At 35.8% G+C, this 27,918-nt stretch overlaps 1 protein-coding gene across 6 annotated transcripts in view; it reads left to right on the forward strand.

Annotated features, from left to right (window-relative positions):
* Positions 1 to 27,918, forward strand: part of NBEA (neurobeachin) — a 510,952-nt gene that overhangs the window by 254,928 nt on the left and 228,106 nt on the right. For all 6 annotated transcript variants that reach the window (XM_086481881.1, XM_086481883.1, XM_086481885.1 and 3 more), the window contains 3 exons: positions 6,591 to 6,655; positions 19,169 to 19,277; positions 22,954 to 23,120. In XM_086481881.1, coding sequence (XP_086338007.1) covers positions 6,591 to 6,655; positions 19,169 to 19,277; positions 22,954 to 23,120 — 341 coding nt within the window. The remainder of the gene's footprint in view (positions 1 to 6,590; positions 6,656 to 19,168; positions 19,278 to 22,953; positions 23,121 to 27,918) is intronic.

Below are 27,918 nucleotides of genomic sequence, written 5' to 3' on the forward strand. Positions count from 1 at the left end.
AGTGTATTCTTTTCTACTTGTTGGGCAATTTTACTTTCTCTGTTATTCTGTGAGATGTCTTTCCAGATCCCCATACACTTAGAAAACTACTTCTGTGTTATGCCTTTAGTAATACGTAGGTTCTCTCTTCAGTATCTTACTTAGACCAGAGTCATCGTGGAGCTTCTGATCCTTTCTCTTGCCTGTCCTTGTCAGAGTATTTTTGTCAAAAAATGTCAAAGAGAACATTTGTTACACAGCAGTGAGATGCTGATCTGAACCTCCTCTAGATTCATGGTCAAACAGGCAGGATCAGAAAACTGCAAGAATTACTTTCCTCGTATGCTAATATGGCAACTTCTCTGTTAAGTTCCCTACAATTGAGAAGGATCTTAGGTCAGAGAAAAAACACCTAGCAAGTCAGAAGGAGTCAGCTGGCATTTCTTTAAGGGCTGAGAAAGGGTTCAAAAGCTTATTATTGGAGACCGTCATTATTAATAAATATACTATATTTTTGAGGGGTTTCACTCTGTATATATAATGGAGACAACGTGAGGAGTAGTTTTCTGTACATCGAGAAGTATTCTCTTTAATGGTGTGTTTTGGAAGACTTCAAATTAGTTATTCACCTCTAACATCAAAGATTGGTTGAGTAATAAGTGGACTGGCTTTTAGGATTAATAGCCATGTGTGGCAACACATGTTGTTAATAAAAATTTTAGTGTCTGTTAAATGAAGACCCGTTTTTCCAGTCAGGAAGTAAGCTCTAGAAGTTGTGGAAATGCATGTATCTTCTAATACTTATCTTCTGTCTGTATTAGAAGATATGCAGAATTTATACAAGGTGATGAAGGTTAATGTTGTATCATCTAAATAAATTTGATCGTTTCCCTGGTATTGTTTGGATGATGTAAATGTTCTTCAAGTGTGGATTTTTTTTTTTTCTCTTTTCTTCTAAGATAACAATGAAGTGTTCCTCTGGGAATGTTTGACTTCATTTCCAAGATAAATTCGGCAATTACCACAGGTGATCAGAAGGGCAATGAGTGTGTGTTTCCAAGAAAGCGAAAAATTAATGTATTACTCCAAGTCAAGAAAATAGAGGGAGAATGAGGCTTTAGTCTTGTGAAAGCAAAATCTCAAACTTCCTATTACTTTTGCTGCATTAAGTCATATTCACATGAAAGTATTGTGAAAGTTTCACATTCTTTTTCTTTCTATGATTTGGCCAGAAGCCTGGTATATTCGAATATTTGCAGATTTGCCTTCCAGGAGGATGTCGTCAGTCATTCTGCAACTTCCTTATTGTGGGAAATAGTTGCTTTAAAATGGATGATCTATCATAAAATCCTAAAATTGATCCCAAATTTTCTTGAAAGACTAGACCAAAAATAAGTTTTATTTATCATCTATCAGCAGTATACATGTGAGTGTGAGAGAAGGATAAAAGCAGTAAAATTGCAATTCTTAGATCTGATTCTCATTCCAAACAATAATGGAAGGTTTTAAGACTCCAATATCTTTAGATAAATTCTTTTAGGAGTGGTAGGGATAGCCTCTGATCTTAAAAGCTGTATAATCTTCTCAAAAATTTATGAGTAATCTTCTAAAAAATTTATGAGTCTGTATCTTTTTTTTTTTTCCTGTTTTTACCTGCTTTTAATGGACATGGTTTTCTGCCATAAAGATACATTTCCTTCAATCTTGTAACATTTCCTTTGAATCTTTCCCCTTAAATGAAGTAAAGCACGTTATTGGTGATTTTAGAAGGTAACTTCACAACATGGAGTTCAAACCCAAGCTAAATTATATGCATGTTATGAATTGCAAACACATTTTTATAAAAATTCCTCTTCCTTCTCCTGGTAAAAGGTAGCACCTGTTCAGCTCCATACAAGACTTTTCTCCAAACTTATTCAAGGGTCTAGAAAGAAGAGAGTCAATAAAATAGGATTTCATCTGTCTTGATAAGTTATAATTAAAATAAAGTGATTGAAGAACTGAGGTATCAACTGAGTTATTAATATCTCACACTAGAAAATTCAATAAATATTCAATATGACCAAAAAAATACTCATATTAGTTTAAGACATGAAGAAGAGAGAATTCCAAAGACAATACAGTTGATTGAGACAGTGGCACCTGTAGTTGAAGGAGAATTGTGGGGTGATAACTACACCAGGTATCTGTCTGTTCACTAACTGCAGTTTGTTGAGAAACTTGCAATTTGTGACACTATTTTAAACGTCCTTGCAAAAACTGGAAAGGGTGAGAGCTCTCATGTAAATTATGAAAATGCTGAGAATCACTATTCCTTTTTTTAATGAAGGTATGATGTCAGATTTATCATTTGATTTTTTCTAATTTTCTAATCATCATGAATAAAAATTTAAAAAATTATTGTAAGCAAAAGTTGTGGAATCACAGAATCGTTCATTTAGGTTGGAAAAGACCTTTAAGATCATCAGGTCTAACCATTAACCTAGGACTGCCAAGTCCATCATAAAACCATGTCACTAAGTGCCACATCTACACATCTTTTAAATACCTCCAGTGATGGTGACTCTGCCACTTCCCTGGGCAGCCTGTTCCAATGCTTGACAGCCCTTTTGGTGAAGAAATTTTTCCTAATGTCCGATATAAACCTCCCGTGGTGCAACTTGAGGCCGTTTCCTCTTGTCCTATCACTTGTTACTAGGGAGAACAAACCGACCGCCACCTCATTACAACCTTCTTTCAGGTAGCTGTAGAAAGTGATAAGGTCTCCCCTCAGCCTCCTCTTCTCCAGACTAAACAACCCCAGTTCCCTCAGCCACTCCTCATAGGACCTGTTCTCCAGACCCTTCACCAGCTTCGTTGCCCTTCTCTGGGCATGGTCCAGCACCTCAATGTCTGTCTTGTAGTGAGGGGCCCAAAAATGCACACAATGTTCGAGGTGCGGCCTCACCAGTGACATCACTTCTCTAAGAAAAAAAGTATAGTATACAGAGATAGTTATATCTATGTATATAGAAAGAAGTATAATATAAATTAAAAAAAAAAGTTCTTAGCATGCCAAGCCTAGATGTTCCTTTTTTTGCTCCTTCACTATTATTTTAATTTGTTAATATTCTCTTGCTGTCTGGCCTCTTTTTTTTAGCGTACTGGGGATTGGAGAATTTTGAAGAAATAGGACTAGGAAAATACACACAAAAGTAAAAACTGTAAGAATATCAGAGAGTAAGAAAATGTACGTCATGATTTGAAAGAAAATAAATTGAATTTCAAGTAATATCTGTACTTTTTTATGCTTCATTATTTTGAATTTTTAGCCTTTTACTCTCATCCCACTTTTACTCATCTCCTGTCCTCCTCTGCATGACCAATTTCATAACAGAATTTGGTCTGAACCTTCTGTCAGGGAGCGTGTACTGATGCTTTCTGGATGCAGTGATGCTTTTCAAGCAATGATAGAATAGAGGAGGAGGACAAGTTAGATGGGTAAGGGGGGCGGCAATTGTCACTGTCCTAATAATATAGTACACTTCTGATGTCTTCAATAGCAGTTTGCATACTATAATATATTTAGAACATAGCCATACTGGAGAGTAATTGAACTGAATGTCTAGTTACAATGTTTAGTTATTGTGTACAAAGGCAATCTTTTTCTTTCTTTCAAAATCAATAAAGTTTAAAATGAAATCTAATATCTTCATTCTGGTTTTAGTACAAAGAACTGATAAGTGTCATCATTCTTGAACACTATGTTAGAGGCACATTTAGTCTCCAAACTTCTACACCCTACCTTGCTCTGAGAGGTGCACTGCTGGCAGTAATCCCCCCTGCCCTTTCAAGCAGGAGCCTCAAGGAAGAAAGTTCAACTCATTCTTCTTGTATAAAAGAAATTCTCTGGTACACGATTTTGTTGAAGTCTTCTGTTACTTCAGCATGTAATTGGCATCAGCATTTTTGACACACAGAATTCTCCCAGCTCTCATTTTAAGGCCCAGAAGAGTCAGGATATATACTACACCAAAACCACCTGAGATGTAGTGTAGCCATTCAAGCACTTAGCTGCTAATAACCAAATGTCTATGCTATGATTCTACTTGCCTATAGCATAAATTTTCCAACCTCTGTCACTGCGTCCATTACATTTCATGTTTAACTTTCTGCTTCTTGCATCTTGAGGGTGAGAAAGATTTTTCTGTGGAAACTAAAATAATATTAACAAAATTGATGCACATTCTTCGAGCATATAATTCCACATCTTAATCCAGTTCTTGAAGTGCATGCAGTGATCTGAGTGGCTGTTGCAAAGGAAACTGTAATGCTGGCATTTTTAAGTATTTCAGTTTATTGTTTGGGTCTTTTAAAAAGAAACTAGAAAAAAGAAAACCAGGTGCCTCTTCACAAGTACAGTTGACCTCTCAGGATCATGAATCTGTTATATTAAATTATGCCTAAAACTGAGAGGAAATTTTAGTAGTAATAATTACTTGCTTATTTGTTGATTAATGGAGGATTGGGAGCTTGTAGTGAAGTTTCTAGTAGTGAGTTTGTAGTGAAGCAGTGCATGAATCCTTGTTTCTTTCTGGTTCTGCATCATTATGTTTTCCACTAGTTTTTGGTAGGTAGTTGGGCAGGTTTCACACATTTTTATTGTGAATAATTACTTCGGATAAATTGATGAGATTTTCCACCCATCGAGACATAGGAAGAGATTTGTTTGCTTCCACATAGATATATAATGGCTCTTTAGCTACCTTAAGATATCTCGCCTAAAATCCAGTTAGCCATTCTGGATGTCCTGCAGTAGTATCTGAGACATTTTCACTGAGCAGGAAGATCTGACAAAAGGCTTGCAAGAATCTCTTGGTCTCTTGCAGACACAGCTAGACCCTCTGTCTCTCTTTAAAACATGTAGTTAGCCTGCTTTCTTCTGTCTGTCTTAGGAAGCCTTTTTTTTTCTCCTTCTCTCTTTTCAACTTCTTTCCTGAATTGTAGTCACACCAGTTGTGCTTTCCTGACTGCAGAGTCATAGCAGCTGTGGTGCAGAAAAGCATCGCAAAAGAAAATGCTAATAGAGGTTTTAATAGCGTACAGTAAAAGGCTCTGATTAAAAAAAAAAAAAAAAACCAACAAAAAAAAAAAACAAACAAAACAACAAGCTACATCGCAAATACTATCTCTAACCCCTCTAACACAGACTACTGTTTCTTAAAATGGAACTAGGTGCCTGTGTTTGGCAATTGAAACCTTTCCTTCTTAGTTTCTCAGAGTGACTTTGTACTATACCAAAGTGATTTAATCGCTTCTGAAAACTAGATCATTAGGCTTGCTTCAGTTGCTGGATTTGGAAAAGAACAAAATCGACAGCACTGAAGAACCTGTTACAAAGGTTTTCTAGCTGATACTCCATCTTCCTAATCAAGACTTGCCTGCTCAGTGGTGGTCATTATTTGGGTATTTTAGTAGCTTGCCTCTTATAAAACCAGTTATGAGTACAAGATTATTGTTGTTGGGGTTTCTTTTGAGATACAGGACTTGGTCAAATTGTGAATTTTCATAGGATCAGTAAGAAGCACCTTGCTGATTAGTGACTAGTTTTCACAACAATTCTTTAAGAAAATTTCCTTATCTGTCCAAAGCTATCTTTTTTTTTCCCATATCAGGAAACAAGCGTTGGGAATTTCTGCCTCAGTTTTTAGTCCTGGAAAAAACAAAACATAAAGCAGAATAGTTCTGTAACTGTAACTCTTTCTACTCATTTTTGTTTATAACATGGAGTCTCAGGCTTGAAAATGTCTTTCTGAACTGTGATCCAGCTAATGTATTTTGAATTTTTTTTCTATATGATGAAAAGGAAATGTTTATTACTCTTAAAGAAAAGTTTTAAGGAATTATCCCAAAAGAAAGTAATCTTTACTTGCTAGAGAGATATCTCGACCTTCATCTCAAATATCAAAAGTCTGTTGGTGTAAGTGTGATAGAGGCAGTGGGTTGCACAGCAAAAAGCTGTTTGTGATTAATTGAAAATTTTCTCTTTAACTTAGTGGTGTATGAAGTGAAAGTTGTTATCTTTTAATATCTATTAGATGCTTTAAGTCAGTTTTGAAAGTTTATCTTGGAAATCCATGTTAATTATAAAAGAATTTTAAAAACTTGTTTCGTTATTAGTAACTGGTTTTGTTTTCACTTATAAAGGGGAAGAAGCAAAGATTGAACTCAAGGAGGGATGGATGGTACACAGATTATTGCCTGTCCTTTATATGTACAAGGTGTAACAGTGAAGCAGTGTCAAGAAACTACTGCTGCTGTACTTTGTTGCACTTAATATGTTCATTGGGCAACTATATGAATGGAGAAACAAGATGTGTTTTCATATTCTCTAGACAAGGAGACTAAAACTTGCTTAAGGGTGAAACAGAAAACATGACCACCTAAAATTTATTTTAAAATCAGGAGAAATTACAGATTCTAAATGATCAGGTCATTCTTCTTTGGGGGAAAAAAAGAAAAATCAAGAAGTTCAGCCTACGTTCAAGCTCCTTAGGAAGTCATCAGGGTCAGCTTCAGAAATGTGGTTTAAAATCCTTGGGTTTTGATCATGTTATATTTTATCTTCTTAGGAATGGCAAAATTCTATTCAGAAGAATGCAGGACTTGCATTTATTGAGCTCATCAATGAAGGAAGGTAATAAATTTTAAAGCTTTTGAATAAGTAGTCATTTTGCATTTGTTCCATTGGGTGATAATACTTCCTCACCATCTGTTCCAAAAAGATTGTGAAAAGGCCATTTTAATTAAGAGATTTATTGTTTAGATACTTTATATAGTAAATATTTATTTTAGAAATGTGTAAATTCTGAAAATTTTGTTTATTGACAGAAGGAAATAGAGCTCCCATGAACTGTATATAGGTTTGGGTTTATTTGACAATTGAACCACCATTTTCCAGAGCAGCAAGGTTGTTTTACTCAGACAGTCCAGGGAGCCCAATCTGTAAACCCATCTGCTACTCCATCTGTTTTGGAAGCACAGCATTCATTGTACAGATGCATTTCTCTGTGCTATCATTTCATGAGGAATTATTTTATCTAAAATTTCTGGTCCAGTTTGAGTTGTGAAACACTCAAATCATTATGTTTATAAGAGCTGCCTTGTATTTTGCAAATTATCAATCCTCAAGTAATTTTAATGCTATACTTATATGTGTATACTAATACTCTGTACAATGTTTGACTGTACTTCCAGCCAGCAAGCTGGGCAGCAAAGGGGGACTCTTTGGCCTTCCTGGTAGTGGAACGCCAAAGACAAATGGAGCCACTTGAGTACTGAGACTCATATTCACCAGTACATTAAATCCACTTGAATCTAGGTGTCTTAACATGTGCAGCTGAAAAAAAAAAAATACAGTAGTACACCTGTTGAAGAGATGTCATTTTATGTGCGGTTTCTTTTTTTCCTGATGGTATGTCATTACCAAAGGGAAGTATCAAACCTTTTCTTTATTATAGGACATTTTTTTTGTCTAGCTGATATAGGAATATGAGTATCTGGAAAACAGGAGTTTTTGGTTGGTGTAAATTCTCTTAAGATTCCCTGTGCACACTGAAGTTACACCACAGTATAGCAGTTGGAAATGTAGTCCTTTCATTGGAAATTCTTGCAATGAAGTGGCAATGTGATTTTTGCACCATAATAGGGCTCGCCTGAGTAGGTCGTTATACAATAAATATTACACGGTAATAGGCTGAATAATTATAGCAAGCTTGTGTTCTGGGACAGTAATATACAATCCCATTTTGACCTTTTTATTTTCTCAGACAGGCTAGTTAGTTCAGATATTATTGCATGGTCACTATTGATAAAATGCTCATTCTGAACAAATCCTACATCTGCATATTTTTAGCGGTCAGGTATTAAGGTATCAGTGGACCATCTATTGCCCTCTAACAATAATTTTTAGAAACAAAGTAGAATTTAAGAACTGCTGCTTAAGTCCAATCAAAGGAATGTCTAATCAAACTGCCCTTAGACACGTGTTCCTCCATATACTTTTGTCAGAAAGGTGTTTTAGAACAAGTGCGTGTGCATTACTATAACACTCTCCTTTGCAATCAGCCCATTTGTTTTTAATTTACCCTTTTGGGTATAAAGATAACAATCCTTTAACTGGAAATTGTTATAAATATTTATTCTGCTTAATAGCTAAACTTGTGAATGCAATTCATCAATCATAGCTAGAGAATGCAATTGTGCAGTTGTCAACAATTAACAGGACATAAACAGTTGATGAATGTGCAGCTGAATTAAAGTGCTCCCTAGGATAACCTGAAATTATAAACTGGATCATTTAAAGGAATCTAACAAAGGATCTTTATAATTAAAACAAAGCAGGGTTAATGGGATGTAAAATTGCATATAATCGCTGTGCAATAATGATTGAATTTTAAATTATTAAAAGCAAAATGAAGACTAAGAATATTTTGAAGGACTTTCTGGGTAAGATTTTGAGAGTCCTGGGTAATAAATCAACAGTTTTGAGAAAGCTTTTTCTTTTAAGCATGGAGGAAAATGTTTAAATCCGATGCAGAGGATCATAGTTTTTAATATCTTCAGTTAGATGTCTATCTGGTTTAATATATGCTATAAGGTGGTTTCCTGAGTACCTAACTTTTGTTATTTCTGCTTGAAATAGTTTGAGTGCCTTTCTGATCTTTGAACTTATTAGAAATGTTCTGAAATAAAATATTTCAGTTTACTTGTAGTTAAAAAAACCCAAACATCTATATTCCCGTCACTTTAATAAATTGCATTTTCATTTTAAATCAGTTCATGTACTGTGTTTGTTTCTTTTTTTTTTTCTTATTTTAGATAATTTTTCATTAGGAAGGTTAAAAGGACACATATTTGTAGAATTCAGCATACAAACACTCTGATACAGCATTATAAAAACAGGAACTGTTATAACAGTTTTTTAGTATAATAAGAGTATCTGATTATAGATTTAAATTAATACTTTTAAGGAAAATATATGCAGAGATATTTAATTTGGAAGTGTAGAATAACACTTTCTATAATATACCTGAATTATTTGGAGACGTCCTGGTTATGATCTTGAACTTCATGCCTCTTTTTAATCAGTCTCATGCTATGAATATGTGATGGTGAGGGTATCACACGTGTCAAGAGCTTCACTGATAGCAGCTTAATTAGGATTTCAGATTTACATTAGGGTATGCACATAAGTAGGCTTCTTAATTTGAGAGCTGGATGTATCTGCAATGCTGGCTATAAAAGGAGACATGAAAAGAGGTCTGTAGGCATGACATGGGAGGGAGATTACAACCCCCATTTATGTGGGGTGGTAATGGATGAGTTCAAAAGAAAAGGGTGCAGGGTGACAAGAACCAGAGATTAGATAGGAGCACCCACCTCAAGTAAATATGTACACAAATGCATACAGTTTGGGAAACTAGCAGTAGAAATTACTCCACATGCAACCATGAAACTATGACATCACTGGAATGAATGAGATTTGGTGGGACAGCCTGCACTGCATGACAGAAGTGCTGTGATGCAGAGATACAAGTTCCTCTGGAAAGACAGACACAGAAACCAAGGAGGGAGTGTTGCCTTCTCTGTGAAGAAGAACCTCAGATGTGTGGAGCTCTTCAGTGTGATGGATGACAACCTGGTTGATAACTTTCAGGACAGGATGAGGGGAGAGTCCAGTAACAGTGACATCATGGTGAGAGTTTGTTACAGACCACCTATTCAGTGTGAGGAAAAGAAAGAAGCATTCTTTAAACAATTTGAGGAAGTATCTGGATTGCAAACCCTGGTTGTCATGGGAATCTTTAACCTTCCTGACATCCTATGGAAGTGCAACAAGGTGGAATGCATACAATCAAGAAGATTTCTGGACAGTGCTGGGGATCACTTCTTGATACAGGATGAACCAAGAGTGACACATAGCTGGATCTGCTATTCACTAGCAAGCAAGAATTGGTTTTGAATGTGGTAATTAATGGCACCTTTGCCTGTAGTTACCAGGAGATACTAGAATTCGAGATCCTGAGGGAAGTGAGGATAGGGAGTAGGAGAGTACAAACTTCATGGGTGCAGATTTTAGCTTATTCAGGGAACTGATAGGTAGGATCCCATGCAAGGTAGATGTGGAGGTCAAGGGAGCTCTGGAAAGGTGGCAGACCTTTAAGTACAGCATTGTCCAAGTGCAAGAACAGACAAGAAAAGTAGATATATCAAGACACTGGTTTGGCTAACCAAGGAAATTTTAGTAGAGCTCTGATGCAAAAAGGGAGTACACAAGAGGAGGAAGTAGAAGCAGGCTAGAAAGGAAGAATTTAGAAACATTGCTTGAGCATGTAAGGAATGTTCTCAGAAAGGCCAACGCTCAGCTGGAAAAGAGACTCGGAAGAGATAATGAAGGGCAACAAGAGCTTCTACCACTTCATTAGTAGTAAAAGGCTGACCAAGGAACATGTGGCCTGTTGCTGAATGCGATGGGTGATCTGAGATGCTCAATGCCTTATTTGCCTCACTCTTCACCAAGGTTTCTCAAGTATCGATCTTTAGTGAAAGGATTCAAGGAAGAGAACTACCAGCAGTGAATGAGGATTGAGTCATGGATTCCTTAAGAGAACATGTCTCATACAACTCCATCGTACCTGATGGCGTACATCTGATGGTAGTGAAAGTCCTTGCAAGGCTGATCACTATTATCTCTGAAAGGTCAAGGAAATTGGGGCAGGTCACAGGTGCCTGGGCAAAGGCAAATATTGCACCCATCTTTAAAATCGTCCACAAAAGCTTTTCTTCTGTCCCTTGGAAAACCATGTAGCAAACCTTTTGGAACACATTTTTGGCCACATGAAGGGGAAGGTAATTGAGAACAGTCAACAAAAGCTAAACCATCCCTGACCAACCTGTTTGTCTTCTATGATGAAACAGCTGGATTTGTGGACACAGGGAGAGTAGTGAGCAAAATTTACCTTGGCATTGGCAAGTTTTCCACGCTGTGTCCCACAATACTCATGTATCAGAGTTAGAACACTACGTTCTGAATGGATGGACAACTAAATAGGTAGAAAACTGGCTGCATAATGGGGCCTCAAGCATTGTGGTTAATTGGTTGTACTCTACCTTGATGCCTTTGACAAGTGGAATATCTCAGGGGTCTATCCTGCCTAAAAGCGGGATGTTACAGATCATTATCTGTTAGTCTTTCAGAACTGGATTACTATCCTCATCTTCCATTTCCTTCCCCCTTAACATTTTCACAACACTCGGCTCTTTAAAGAGATGACCTTGTCCTTTCATTTAAAATAATTTGCTTTATTTTTTACAGAATTTCCTCATTTAAAATAGCAGGAGTAGTCTGATCATAATATAAATTTGAGGAAACATGAGACTGTTTCATCTCAGATTTAAAATTGTAACCTTTGTTCTGTAATTTCATCTCTTCCTAAGTCTGCTTTCTGCCTTTAGCCATGAAAATACATACCTTTGCATATCCATCTACCTGGACCTCCAAGCATACTTAAAATTCTCAGGAGGCTTTTTTCTTTTAAACCTTGTTTTGTTGAGAGGTTTCACTAATTTCCTGAAAAATAAGTAGCAGAGTGTTTAAATAGACTGAATATTTGTGTTTGTTTAAATTTAGATGAATTGCTGATTAAATCCTGAAAGGAGGCTAATAAAGATTTACATTCTTTCCATGTTACCTCAACTAGGATTGTTGGGTAACTGCAGCAAATTTTGTTTTGGACATCCTCTGTTACAATTTGGCAGTTCTGATATGTTTGGTTTGTGGTAAATGAGCTCACAGTCATTATTCACTGTCTGCAATACTTAAATGTTCAGGCCCTGTGTTAAAAGGTGTATCTATGGTTCCATTTGCCATATTTGATTTATGATGTGCATTTACAGTTGGATCCCTAGATACCCCTTGAAGAACTCATTTAGGAGTTGGGTCCAAGAAGGATGGAGAAAGGATGCTGTTCCTTGTTTCTGTCTTGACAATGATCTTGATCACAGGAACCTCAAGATCAGAATGGGGAGCTCACATGAGTCATCCAGGAATGCAAGATGCTTGGTCTTCAGACATCATGGATACTATGTAGCTGAGGGCTACTAGAACAACTTGCAAAGGATTCCAGTGTGATCTGCAAAATCGGATGTATGCAAATCCATGCAGAAAATAGCACTGGGGAAACAGTAACACTCAGATACAATATATAAATAAGAACAAAGGTGTTTGATTAGTCTGTCTTTGACAGATGTCACCAAATTCTGTTGCTATATTGTCACCTTCACCAAATGTAACTTTTGATTGGAGGAATCCTTTATGAACTGTGAGTGGCTGTTTTATGGAAATTCATTCTAAATATCATTTTTCATTGGTAAAGGATTCCTGTTATAGATTATTCTGTAAAACTGGGCACTGAGTCTTTAAATTTTATTTTTGTTCCAGCTGAGGCATGAGTTTGAGCTCTCTGTTAGATGTGCTTTTTTATAGTCTCATATTCTTTACCATGGCTGTCCTTGCCCTACCTCCAGACTAATAGTCAATTTGTGTCAGACAAAGCATACATTGTTATGGTAACCATCTATGTACTTGTGGGGTCAGTACAGCTGGAGTTCTTAGGTCTGTTAGAGGTTTTGAGGCATCCTCTCAACTTCTAGCCTTACCTGATCCAGTCGTATCTCAAAGGGGAGGCTGATTCTGAGATTCAGTCTGTCTCAGTTGTAACTGCTGGTCTTGGATGTTTACTGGATGGTCACTATTTCAAAGAGACAGATTCCACTTGATTTAGAAAATTCCTATGCAAAATAGTTCTTTGTGAGGAGTGGAATAGATTTCTTTATAGTCAACTCTGAGTTTTACTGAGTCTGTTACAGCTTCTGTGACAGCTTCTGAAACATTAATAATTGCCCTCCATGAGATTTATGTTGCCAATGTGCTCATGTAGTCCAGTAGCCAGTCTTTGCATGCTATAATTTTGAACTTTTCTAGTAAATTCTTCATCATTGCCCTTTTGCTAGAAATCAGACCGCTGTATTAGACATTACCTTCTAAAGTTTGTAGGAATTTACTTTCAAAGTATTTATAGCAGTACTGCATCTTGTAGAACTTCAAACTCCAAGTTAGACCAATTTATGAATCCTATTACAGATACTAAGTGCAACGGTAGGTTTAATTTCTTATGAATGCCATTGAGAGTAATAATTGTCAAAACAACTGTGTTGGTGAAAAAGTGGCATATTTCCAGGCTGCTTCTTGGAAAAATTAAGCTATGGGCATCTGATGAAAGTAAGTCAGAGAAACATCTGTTTCCCTGGACATGTGAGTTGGCAGAACTTCAGGAATGAGTAGAGGAAGCAAGACCTTAGCTAAATTATAACAAATGTTCATTTTGTAATCTGTTTTAAAAATTGCTGCTTGGGAATGGTCTGCTTTTTAGTTTATCTCCAATGAAAGAAAGATTGGGTAACATAAGCCCAATTGTTTTATCTAGCAGTGTAACAGCTATGAGCCTTCTTTCGCTCTGTGTGAGATTATTACTAGGAAGAACTGACTGCAGGATAGCAAAGTCAGTTTAGAATGGTTAGTGACATACAAGTTTTCATCCTTCAATTCTGATAGGTGTACAAATAGCACCGTTGGTCACAACCTATCCCAATCCACATCTAAATGTATTGCAAACATTTTACGGTTTTTACATGTTTCCAAGACAGTTTGGGTATAGTCTTATCACTGTCTCTAGTTCCAAAACTTTAAAAAAAAAAAAAATATTCTCCCAGGCTCTGGCTATTTACTTCTTGGAATGCAGAATGTCACAATCCAGCCTTTTTAAACCCCAGTATCTGAAAAACAGGGGCTTTTCATTGCTTACAATTACTTTTTCACAAGTTCCTGTAACCTGTAAGCACTCTGGGCTTCTAAAGTAACCTTGCTGAGGACAGAATTCAGGAAAGCAAGCCACATGGATTTAAAATAACTTCTTACCTACTCCTAAACAACATTTGCAAATAACTCCTATTGAAGAATCGGCGTGTCCTGAGATGTACTCTTGCCCAGTCTGCTCTCACTCGTAAGTCTGAGACTCTTTGATTTTTAGGTAAAGGAGGGCCTGCTATTTATTCTTATTCCTACAGATACTTAAGCCTTGTCATGCTTACCAGCATATCTTAATTCTAGTTTTCACTTCCATTTTCCATATGTTCTACTGGAAACTTCACAGCTATCTGTACAGAAAGCTCATTTCTCCATAGAAATGTACCAGATTTGAGTCATGAGTGATTTCAGACTGTTTTGTTGATGAATTCCTTACTGAAAGTCCTTTGATTTAGTCAAAAAACAAATCAAACCCCTTTCCTAGTAAGGGAGCTTTAACTGTATTCATAAGTTTATTAATAGAAATCAAGCTTGTCTTAATAAAGAAAAACCGTAAGTTACCAAATCAGTGTTTATTCTGTACCTCATGCAATAAGAATTGCCACTCAAAGAGGATAAGGTTTCTGCATGTCAACAGTTCCTGGTGGAGATCAGCTCAGCTTTGGAAGGACACAGCAGCACACTTGGTTTCAACGCTGGTAGGAATTTCAGTGGTGCAACTGAAGAAACAATCACACAGGATAAAGCCAAATATTATTCTAGGTCAGCATCTTTTTTCTTTTGGGAAACCATAAATTACTGGAAATCGCTATAAAAAGTACAGCAAGACCATAGCTCCTTAGCCCTTTTTGAGGACTACTTGTGTAGAGATTAATAAGTATGACCAGAAGGCCTGATTCATCACTGTCTCAACATCAGTCCATCTACTAGGTCTTTTGAGGGGGGTGCTTGCTAAGGCGAGATGAGGACTTGTTCACAAGGGTGAGTGTGAACAGTGGTTATAATTCAGTCCCAACAAATGTTCAGTTGTCAGTGATAAGTTCTCACTAAAGAACCAGCTTTATTTCCAAAAGAGAGTAAAAATGGTACTGCTCTCAAATTTCAGATCTTTCCTCTGTTTAGCGATTATATATGCATTTTGTGCCCAAAGCTCCTTCTTACTTACTCACCTCAGTACAGGATGATGGTTTGGGAAAGATGCAGAGAATAGACTTTTCCCCAGAAAGGAGTGCTCTCTAAAAATCTGTGGATGGGAAACATAGTTGGGCAGATGACTTAAATATCAGTCAGGATATATTGGGTGGGTTTCAAACATGTATTAATATAAATATTATACAATGTAATATGATACGTAAATATTTTATAACATAATAGTACATGGAGTTCACGTTCTTGAGAATATTATGTAAAGACTATTGGTTCGTCTTTTGGAAAACTTTTTCTCATGCCAGGGAGGTCTGATGTTTTGGATTTTTTTTTTTTTTTTAATCTCATGCCATGCGTGTGGTTGAGTAAGTAAGGATTTAGATAAATTGGTAAGTATTCGAAGGATGGTTATTCGAAGGATGGTGACCTTACTATGCCTGTTCATCAGGTGTAACCCAGTTAGGACAGCATGCTGAGTTGTGCTGTGTCTGTATGAATTTGAGATTCAGTCAGAGTTAGGGGGCTGTGATTTAATCCAGTAATAACACTTTTGCCATCTTTTGCTTAGTAGAAATATAGTTTGAGAATACAGGTATAAATCATTACCGAAAAAATACTTTTAAGTAGTGTTTTATCACTGTTTTCAAAAGCAACAAGTTTCCTTCAACAAGTACAGCGAGCACATAAGCAAGTTCCTTTGCAAAAACCTCTGTAAGACATTGCTTCCCTGACCTTATAGTAGCTGCCTTTCCTTTCAAAGCTAAGATGACACATTTAGCTGCTTTAACTTACCGTGCTTCTGTTTTCTGCCCTACATTCTTGCACTTACAAATCAAAACATGCAGGCTAAGGCTTCTTTTGGAGGCATGCAAGATTTCTAAATGATGTCCTAGATTTTAGCCCTTCTCTTTTTCAAAAGTCTGTCTTTGTGGCAAGTGATTTTAAGACTAATGTAATTCTTAATGGTCTTCTAGATGCAAAAGCATAGTTTGCCTAGTCTTTGAAATTCTATCTTAGATTCATACAGTCACCTAAGGTAAGGGAATCACAGTATGTCCCTTATTCGCACATTGATACACTATTTTTTAATGATTATATAGTGTCCATAGAGTGTGGCCTCACTTTTGTCGTAATCCCAGTGTGCTGACCACCATACAAAAAATTTTTGTCTTTTTCTTGAAGAAATCACAATCAGTGATAGAGATATGACAGTGTATGAAACAACTGGCTAGACACAGATAGATAAGATTTTTGACAACAAACAAAAAGGGAGAGAACAGGTATGTCTGTAGTTATAATTAAAACAGCCTGGACTGCCTGTCTTCATACTGCTTAAGGTTAGCACCAGCTAGAGTGGAATGTGTTCATTTGTCCTACATAGCACTTAGTCCAGCTCTTCCCTGAAGCCTGTACAGTTCCACCTTAAAATATCATTGCTATGTTGTCTGTTTAGTTCAAATTGTTTGGAATAACATGAGGCCTACCCACTAGAATGATGTGTTCTATGTGTGCTGGGATATGGCAGGAAAACACTTGCAGAACTTTCTTGGGTAGCATTGGAGAGAGTTTAAATTGATTCAGTATCATCAATGTGTCTTCAGTGAACTATCCCTTGGACCACACCTATACATTTTCTGGACAGAAGTTAGGGTGAGCCCAAAAATGAGTGGGGGCCAAGCTAATGATTTGAGTGCTGTAGGTAGTCAGGACGCAGTACATGTTCCCTGGTAACCTCTTATTTGCAATCTCCTTGACTTTGGACCTTGAACACCTGTGGCATTTCAAGGTTTCCTGCATCTGGCTTAGTTTTCCTAATATGCCATCCAAAAGCTGCAGCAACTCCAAAGTTGTTCCCAAATGCACCAGGTCTCAGTCTCTGGAGCAGAAAGGTCCGTCAGAGGGGTGGGAGGTACAGCTCGGGTCATGAGCATTTTCAGCCAGCTGATTTGAATCATCTGCTGCATGTATATAAAAGTTTTCAATTTCTGTGACGCAGACAGAGACTAGTGTTGACAGATTATTTTACTTTTTTTTTTTTTAATATCTTTTCCCTGAGTATTGGCAAGAGAAATTAGCATTCTCTGGGAATCCACTTGAAGTCCCTTGTGGGTGCTTTAGTGCATAAATGGGCACAGAGAATGTGAACACTTCTTTCTATAGACAAATATGACTGAGATGAAGTTGGTATGTAGTTATCACTGATCTAGAAGAGAGGAAGCTTAGATTTGTTTTTGAGGTATAAAAAATATGCGCAGATGTCCCAAGTAATAAACGCAGCGGATCGAAATTAGTCTCAATCTTTTCTCACCAAATTCTTGGTGGCAGACAGTGTCTATGAAAACCCGTTGATTTCACCTAAAGCCATTTGGAACTAGAAATCCTGCCTGGACCATAGCAGACTCAAAGATACTGAATTTGCACTGTGCTCCATTTTTTTCAATAGTTTATTCATTCAGGAAGGGATGTAGAGCTAGATACTTGAAATCTGCATGTTGACTTTTGAAATCCTAGCTGGTGCTTCCAAGTTGTTAACGTTGTATGGAAAAGTTCAGGAAGACCTGTGATGCAAAATTTTCTTGGAGATGTTAAACGCTCACCTCTAGTGTTTTCTAATTTTAAAGAAGCTTGTTAAAGTCATGAATGCTCACTCCTAATCCATATCTGAGAGCAGTTCTACACTTACCTTTTAACAGTAAAAATGTGAACACTGAACAGTAATGAAATATAAAGCATATCTTCCAGCAGGTAGATTAAAAAACTAAAGCTAAATTTTGAAGAGTACAGTGGAGACAACTTTAGTCTTTCAGCTCATAGTTTGCCAAAAGCTTTTTGCTTTCAAGAATAGCAAAGGCTTAGATATAATAAAAAGGCTTATTAAAAGGATGAGTATTCACTGTGAAACCTTCATCCAAGCTTGTTTGTCTTTATCTCTAAACAGAGGCCCCAACATTTATGTCTTCCCATGCCATACACCCATATTAAACATTAGCTCAGGGTAAGGGATTTCCTTCTTTGACAGATGGTGGAACACATTGAAGGAGGCAAGAATAGAGTTCAGATCTTTCCATCTTGTAGGTGCAAGGTCTAGTAATCATGGTTTTCGTTTCTAGTAATCATGACTTTCTTTTGAGGTGCTTCTAAGTATCAGACACCAACCTCAGGGTGGAATTTGCTAGAAATTTCACATTCTTAATATAAGAGTCTCTGAAATTAAGTGTGTTTCCCTGATGCTGCGAGAAGGAAAATCGCACGCTGTGTGCCAATTTGACACAAAGAGAAATAGTTCTTCCTGATCCTAAGCAGACCTGTCAGACCTTTGCATCCTGAAAGATATTTCCGCCTTGCTGATAAGAAGAGCAAACCAATCTTTTATAGAATGGGCAACCTTAGATATGGACTGTAGGGACAAGAAAGCAGTTCCTTCCATTCTTCGTGCCTGCTAAAATATCAGCATTATTAACAACAGAGTGTTGTTTATGCTGGAATTTTATTATGCATCTTATGGTATATGGTGTTCTATACAAGCATCTCAATTTAAGGTGTCTGACTGACATCCTCAGTCTCAGTCCTCTCAGTCCAGTCTTAATCTATTTTTTCCTTCTTTTTAAGTAGGTTTTGTCTAGTTCTGATGCCTTGAAAGCTCGGAAAGATGATGCACTTTTCATTCTAGTGTTTGAAAAACATATAAGAGATATTTATATTATTTTGCAATTTCAATAGAATTTTAAATCTTCAGTAATCTCATGATTTTTGTAAGACTTTGAAATTTGAATATTTGTGTTTGATGATATAATGGTATCAGTAAGAGTTTAAGCAGTTGTCTGTATTTTTTAACAGTGTAGTATTCATATTCATACTGAGACTGCTGTTAAAAACATAATTGAAATATAATACTTCCGTAATTAACTTTTCCCTTCAATAATAAATAGTAATATTTTCTATATAACATGATTTGTTTATCCTTTCACAAATGCAGATAATTTTTTAGAAAATTCACTTTTTCATGTCAACTAGTTTGGCAATTGGATTACAGTAGTTTCATTAATTTTAATTTTTGCCATTTTAAGTAAAACTGCTGATATAGCTTATTTGAAGTACATCAAATACAAAGGTTGATTTTGATTTTTCTTATTTTAGATTATTATGTCATGCAATGAAAGACCATATAGTGCGTGTGGCAAATGAAGCAGAATTTATTTTGAACCGACAAAGAGCTGAAGATGTCCACAAGCATGCTGAGTTTGAGGTAAGTCTGTGAGTTGGTGCATTTCTGCTTCTCTGTTTTCACTCAGTTGTCACCTAGACTGTAACCCCATACAATAAAGACTTTTTTTTCCAAGAAAGAAATTTACATTGAAGGCATTTCAAAACTAGTTTTTAAAAGCTTTGATAAATGTCAAACACAAGGAATAGTTTTAATTTATCATCTCCTCACTGAAATTCGTGAAAACATTTACAACTTGAAGAAATCCCTTAATCAGGATGTCTAAACTGATATAGCAAACCCTTAGGTTCACAAAGGACTCTTATGATTTATTGCAAATAGTAATGCAAATCACACTAGTAATTTTTTTTTATTTATTATATCAACAGTGTATATGAGTTCAGTAAGAAAGAAAAACGATTAATACACTTATGTCACTTCACCAAAAACAAGAAATAGAAATATTTTGTTAAAGAGAATTAGTATTTTAAGATAATTTTATGAGAACGTTTTGCATTTTGGAGGACTTTAGAACACTTACTTGCTATAGTTTATATATTGAAATATGGTATTACATATCTTTCGTGCTAGTTAGGAATTGTTAACTCCTAACGGTAAGATTATGTTTAAAATGTCTATTCTTTTTAAGTATCGTAGAAGTAACAGAGCAGCTGACTCCCGTAACTCTTTAATGTCTAGAATTCTTACTCCTAAAAGGAGTCAACATTCAATTTCTTTTTTCATCAGTGAGAGTGCAGTATACAAATTAAATTACATTGCTTGGAAATGATACATATACAAACCCCCCTATTTTTAAAACATGTTCAGTTTAACAGGTTTTTTATTATTTCCTTAGGATTAATTTTGTTCCTATTCAAATACATTTCATGCAAAAGTGATGGAGTAAAGTTAAAATTTCATTTTTGACATGACTTTATCAAATAAGTTTTTGCATTTTTATGGTGTTTTAGACAACATTTCAGCATCACTGGTTTTTATTATTTCTAAACCTGCCTGTGCTTGCATACATCTGTGTATATGTAGGTATATATATGCACAAACACACATTTCCACATGTTTTAATGCTCAAGTGACCTAACATTAGGATTAAGATAGACTGACTTAGTATTGATGATAATAAATAGCTGTATCAATTTATTCATCTGTCAGAAAATGTCAGCAAACACCTGGTGGCTAGAAATAGGATCCAGGAATCTTAGTTTTGATGAGGTTTTTATCTCCTTGAAACAGCTCTCTTAAATGTGCACTTTGATGTACTAGTTCTTGTGCTCCTTGACCTAGCTGAAAAGTGTGAGACACAGAGATATCTGTTGTCATTTTGAATACACATAACCTTTACTTCATTTTGTCAGAGCAGACAGCAGACACTTGTCATATGGGATTGCAACAACTTTATTACCAACCATATACTGGATATTTTGAGCTTAGATAAAATCACGTTTACAATTAAGTGTGTGTCAGAGTGAAGTTTCATATTGCCTCAACAATAAGTAACATTTGATATTTATCAGAGCATCATGCAGTAACCTAAGATGACAATACAAGATTGAGTTACCTGCTCTTTGAAGAATACATTGAGGTATAAGATCTGTCAGAACTCTAGACAAAATGAGAATATTCAATTAACTTCCAGCTTCTGTTAGCAAATAGGATTTAGAATATTAACTAAATTCCCTAAAGGAATAGCCTTAAGTCAGTCTTATTGTCTGGTAAAAAAAACGACACATTTTTCATATACAAAAATTTTCATTGTATTTGTCACATGAAAAACCTCAGCTACACATTTTAGATGAGTAAGATAAAATCTGCAAGTCATAAAAGAAAATTATTAAATGTAGCCTGTGTTAAATATGAAACTCAGATGTCCTTAAATAAGCTGATGGTTAAAGTCTGAAAGAATGTTTTATATATTGTCTTTAATAATGGTTGGTATATGACTGAACATTTTATTATTCATCGTACTTGAAAGTAGTAGGGACAAAGAGATTTCTGGTAGTTTTCTGTTGCATAATTGTAAATCTGTCAGTTTGTTTTAATAAGCTGTATTGGTGTATGTTCTGGGTTTTAGTACATGTTAATCATTGCTCTCAACCAGAGAAGTGAGTGGCTATTTTATTTTCACCTTTTAAACTTTAATTGGATCATTGTGGTGAAATGATTTGGCCCAAGCTGCACCAACTTATTGTGTCACCTGAGTAGTGGGGAGGCCATGGACTAGCATCTAAATTTTATCCTGTGACTCCAGTTGCAGTCAGGGCCAGGGAAATTCCTCCCAGAATGGGTCCTTCACAGTTAACTTTCATTTTGTTAACCTTTGTAATTGTTCAGAAAGAAAAATGAAAATTTAATTTTACTGTCCAATGAGCTGGTGAAATATTAACCCCATTACTAAGGCAGATCATTGTACTAATTGGTGCTTCCCTGTACAAGAAGATAAATTGAAAAATGAATTAACTCTTTATGAATTAGTGTAATAATTGTTCTTTTCCAGATAGATTACTTGAAATAATGGCTGTACCACAGTGGAAAGACCACTGTTAAAATCTTACTGAATGCTAATGTGATCTGTACAAAAAAGGTAGTGTGTAGAAATATGAAGAATAAAGTACAATTTAGTATGAGGTTTAACAATTTTAATTGATCTTTTGAGTACTAGAAAATAGGTTTCTGTTCAGCACTGTGTTACGGCATTCAGTGTTGGTTAAATGTTCCAAAATGGTGCACAATGACTCTCTGTGCAAAAATGTCTCTTAAAAGGTGATTTTAAAATTAGCTAGTTTTGAGAGTAATTTATACCTAGAAAATGATACTTAGAATGGATTTATTTTAAATAGTATGGCTACACTTGCTTTGTTTAGACATTTTGAAAGGATCTTTACTAGGAGAAATTGGATTTGAATTTAACATGATTTTGAGAAAAGAAATGGAAAAAGTATATTGTGCTTACAATAAGAAAAGGATTATACATCAAAAAAAGATTTATCAAAACTGAAATACACTATAGAGTTTTGATAGTTTTAGTAATAATTTTGCATGAATGTACATAACCGCAGCATTTGTTTTAGAGGTAGTTACCTCTTAAAGGAAACATGATGAAAACATTGTGTCTCTTTCAGTTTAAAAGATAAGTGATTTATTAACCATTAGGGCTTTTTAGAAGTGGTAATATGTTATTTTTCATGTTGTGATATGAAATAGAAAATATAATCCTTAATTTTGTAGTTAAAATAGTTGCTCTTTAGCATCCGTAATAATAAAATTATCAAATGGCTTTTAATTGTAGGTTTTATTGCAATTTAAAAATAAGAACAAGTGTTCATAATTTTTTCCTGTATATTATGTTCTCTGTGTTATACCTGTATTTTATACCTGAAAACACATGAAACTTTTACAAATAAAGACCAACTTTTAAGGCATATCCATGGTCACACATACACCCTCAGAGATGTATAGCTAAATGTTTTTAATTAAAATTCTGTTGTCTTTGCCCTTGATATTTCAATTTTTACATGTTCTGAGCACTTTTTCATGTATAATATATATGGTAATAGAACCATTGAAATTGAATGGTGTGTCCTATTCCTCTTAAAAGTACTTTAATGAATTATTTTCATACTTGGAGTTTTAGTAAATAGTCAATGTTAAGGTGATTCTAAATAGCCTGTCTTATAGCAAGTTGATGTGCTTTCATTCCTAGTCGCAGTGTGCTCAATATGCTGCTGACAGGAGAGAGGAGGAGAAGATGTGTGACCACCTTATCAGCGCTGCCAAGCATCGAGATCACGTTACAGCCAATCAGCTGAAACAGAAGATACTCAACATACTAACAAATAAGCATGGTGCCTGGGGAGCTGTTTCTCACAGGTAAGCTGCAAATGTAAAGTTTTAAGTATTACTTTCGAAGTTAAGAGAAGGAGTCATTGTATAACTGAAATGTGAATGTATTAGGAGCTAGCATGGCTAAAATATATTTTCTCTGTTAATCTTTTCTGCAGTGGTTCTCAAGAAGACTCACAAATCAAACTCCTTTATATTTTACCATGTTTTAAATAAATTTGTTGATTATAATGCAGTTTTATTGTTAGTATATCAGTACGTTTTGAGGCTTCTACCAGGATTAGAATCTGAGTGAATTGTTCTGAATGAGATCTTGAGAGGTGTAAAGATTTCCATATAGACATCAACAGAGAAAGCCTGATATAAAGGAGAGTCAAAATGACTTGTCTAGCATTACAGAGTAAGTCAGTATTAGAATAACCAGCAGAACCAGGTCACATGAGATGCTGTTTAATGCTTTCTTCTGTTTATAGCTTCTTCTGTGCAAGCAATGAACTGGTAAGATCCACTGGTGAATCTTTACTACAAAAAAAACAGTAGTTGGTACCAGCCATGCACAGTCGAACTCTGTATGCTTAAAGCAAAACTTACATTGTACTTAAATGTAGCTTGTGCAAAGCTGAACATAACCGAAGTGCAGCTCAATTCTGAAGATTCTCCTGTTAAAAAAAAAAAAAAAGAAAAATCCAAAATATATCATTTCACTGTAAGTGATATTACAGTATTTGAGGTTTTAATCAGACCTGCATTGTGTACTGTTTTTAAAAGTTCGTTCTATTCAGGTAGAGGTGAAATTAAACATTTTCATATATCACTCCAAGAAACAGAGCCTCACTCTTCTCAATCACAAAAATAGCCAGTGGCTAAGGTGCTGACCCTCATGTGGAAGACTTGAGCTGACTTCCTTCATTGAGAGCAAGGTCTTGAACCTGGGTCTGCCACGTGAGTGCCCTGTCTGCAAAATTAGAGACTGCCAAGTGCATTCTAGCCACATATACTTGATTATTTATTCAGAGTGGAACAACTCAAAGAAGAGAAATCAAGGAAATTCTGCTCCCAAATATCCTATTGTTTTCTGCTTGATTTTCTACTTAAATCCCATTTAAGTCTGCTCTGAGTCAGGCAGAGCAGAACAGAAAGATCCACTTTAGCTCTGGAAAACCTTTTCAGTAAAAATCTAGTTGAGATTGACAGACTAATACAAAAGCTTTTCTGTAGATAAATATTTTCTTTCAAAAAATCTATTTGGATTTGGCTTGAATACATATCTAGGGCTTAAGCCTATTACAAAAGTGGCCAAGTAATAAATTTGACATGTCAATAATAATGTTTAATAAATACCACATATACTGTTCCTCTTTTTGTCTAGCTGGTTCTTGCAGTTATACAGTGTTTAAAGAAATGAAATTTTCCATGTTCATCATCCTTATACCTTCCAAAGAAATCACTCTTTCCTGAATGATGTTGGAAATATATTTATTTTTTAAGGTGGTAGAAAGTGTGGAAATTCAGTCTTACAGAAATTCTGTAGTCTAACACCAGAGACATTCTGGTGGAAATGACAGAAACGACAAGTAGAAGATTGTGATACGGTTAATTCAAAACAACTTTAGTCCACAATGGGTGCTTGTGTTATTTCTAGTTGAGACTTAAAACTCTCTATCTGGAGACCTGAAGCTGATGAAAATAAGTGCAATTTTCAGTCCTTTTAATGTCTTTGAATTTTTGAATAATGTTATTGCTCAAGTTTGTGAATGGCTGCAGACACTTTGCAGGCTTAAGTCACTAGCTTTTTCAGGAGACCATCTCTTCTTTGGACCAGATAACTTTCCTCTCCTGGATTGTTGATGGCATCCTAAATAGCAACAGACAAGTGCTGCAGCATTTTTTTTGCTCTTCAGTCCATGATAGTTTTTGATGGGCCATGAAGCAGCTTGACACCTGTGACAAACCTATCAAATTTTTTACATCAAAGAAAGGAAACTCTTATTTTATTCCTGTCATGCCACTTTCCCAGTGTGTCTGCTTCTCAGTTACCTGCAGTGCTGCTTTTCCATTTCGGCACTCACCGTGTTAAGTGCAGCTGTTGGGCTGATTGTATTTTAGATGCAAGTTGCTGCTTAACCAGGAGAAGGGGGGACATGGTGACAGCATAAGGTCTCCAAGTGGGGTTCCTCATTTGCAGTAGCCAGTCAGGAAGCAAATGGCCTAGCACTGCAGGTCTCACCATATGTGTCATGGCACCTGTGTGATCCACCACACACGTGCAACCTTCTGTCATGACACCTAGTGGATCGTGAATGGAAAGGCCTAGAATGGCAGCAGGTAGGGAGAGATGCCCAGTGGGAGACCCTCTGAGCTTTGTTAAGGACCAAGGTCACAGTGGGCAGATTTAAAAGGCTTCAAGTGCAGGAAGTAGAGAGGGGTATCATTAAACTGCTTAGGCACAGAAAGCAAAAACTGCTGCTAATTAGGTAGTTCCTCCAATACTATTTGTATGACAGAAATTGAGGTGGGTTCTAAAATTGTACGTACTTCTGGTCTTGGATGGCAGGAGACACAAGTCTCCGTTTTTAATTCCTGACAAACAGCTACAGTGTTAGCAATCTCTTTATAAACTGATGCTTCTTGGTGCCCCGGGAGATACAGCCTGACTGGAATACAGAGTTACTTAAAAAAAAGTAAGCTGACACTCCAGACCTTAGACCTCTGAAAGGAATCCATCATTTCTGTTGGGGAGAGTGTTCCCAGTTCTGAAGGCACACTGTTGGTCTCCAGTCCACCTTGGGAGCTGGAGACATTTCGTTGAAACAGTGAATTAGGGATAATGTTCTCAGGCCCAGAGCGGGCAGGGGAATAGGCAGTCACTTCCGCATGATAAATACTTGGGCAATAACAATGACTTTTGATGTCCAAAATGGACAAGATAGGTAAGAAACTATTTGGGTGAGGATGTGTGATTCTTAAAAGCTTCAGTTCTCTATCACATACACAATGTGCAGCTACTGATTTACCGATACTTATAGCATATAGTAAATATATATGTGGGTTTGTTTTTCTCTCTTCAAGGTGAAGAACAATTTTTAAGTTCTTTAAATTAGATGCTGATGTTACAAAATATTAAGGTCTCATTTTGTGAAATATGACTCAGCTGTAGAGAAAATTTTTCCTTGTGTTTGTGGTTCAACGCAGTGAGCTTGTAAGCCTCCCCAGCTTTTGTGTCTGCTTGTATAGTTTTTGCAGAAAGCAGCAAGCAGCATTTACTAGGTTTAAGCTGTAGGTGCCACGAAGTGTACCCTTTGTTCCAGATACAAAGAGACTGTCAAGAAACACAGAAACTTAGCACTGGGAAAAAAACCAAGAGGCCTGTTGAGTGAAATTCTATAGTATTTGTAAATTATTAATTTTAAATATATTATAAAATCTTCTCAAAATGTCTGAAGAAACAAAAATGAAATTGAATGGTGTGAGTCAACAAAATACCATGTGAAACTTTCAATTCTAAGTTATAGTTACTTAAAGGCTGTTGAATTAAAAATAACATAAAGTCATAGGTGACTTGCATTTCAGTTACTTTCTTAATTAGCTATTAATTTATGAAGGAGAAATTAATTATATGCGAGTGCTCCACCACTTGAATAAATGCCTAGAAACACAGTAACATTGTACAACCTATCCCTGTCCATACATTAATCAATCAGTACAGTTTGAGTTGGTCTGAGAACCTGTTTACTCTTTGATCTCCTTCTGTGTAAAAATGGTAAATAACAGTTTTGAAAAAAGCTTTATTTTGTATGGCTATCAGTGTTAACTTCTTTCCCCCTTCACAAATATTTTCCTTTCACCACTTAAAGTGAAAACCAGTTCTTTTGCTTGGTTTCTTGCAGGTGTAAGAATCAACTCCTCTAAAACAACAGGAAATTAATTGAATCATCTTATTTTCTCCTACATATCTCAGACAAAGAATAATAGATTTCAAAATAAATCTCATTAGTTTGTTATAAATCCTGTTTGTGCCCTTAAACCGAACTAATTTTGTTTTCCTCATTTTGGCAATTTGACATTTTTCATTATCTTCATAATAGCTTACCCTAAACATACTGGTTTTCCCTTTTTTGATTTCAGCATTATAGCAAAATTAGAATTCTGCACATTTTTCCCATTCAGATGAGAAATTGATGAGTTGGTTATTTCTTTGACGCATTGCCACTTACTCAGAGTGAATATGCAACATCCTATTTCCTTGAACTTAGGAAGAATCACACAGGGTGTTTCATAGCTTAGCGTTCACAGCTTCTTTAAGCCAGCACTTACTCTTAGCTTTTTTGAGGGTTATAGTCTTCATGTCACAACATATGCTTCCTTCTGTCTTCTCTGTCAGCTTCATATGGTGCTTCTCTTCCTCCCCATATGCTTCTCTCCCCCATACACATCTTTCTTAAAAAAAATTTAGTGAAACCTGTCTGTACACACAGTTCGAATTCCTTATAAGCCATATGCATGCCTATGTTTTGGACCATGATCTGTTACTGTGTTTATTTGGAGTATTCTCTTATTTCAGCTTCTTGGTTTGATCAGGTATCTCGACATTTCAGAAACTTTTATTCAAGAATACTGTATATATAGCTCTACCTTACAATTTCTATACATTTAAGACAATCTAGGGCAATACAGAGTTCTGGCTTCCAATTTGCATTCTAATTCTAAATACAAAATACTTGTCATAGATATTTTCACATGATCAGTTTTAGTATACACAGAAGGATTACAATAATGAGAAAAATGACATTTAAAAATGAGACTTTGTTCTCTTGCTTTCCGGATT

This window comes from Leptosomus discolor, chromosome 1 (assembly GCF_034619465.1).
Source record: "Leptosomus discolor isolate bLepDis1 chromosome 1, bLepDis1.hap2, whole genome shotgun sequence".
NCBI classification, from domain to species: Eukaryota; Metazoa; Chordata; class Aves; order Leptosomiformes; family Leptosomidae; genus Leptosomus; species Leptosomus discolor.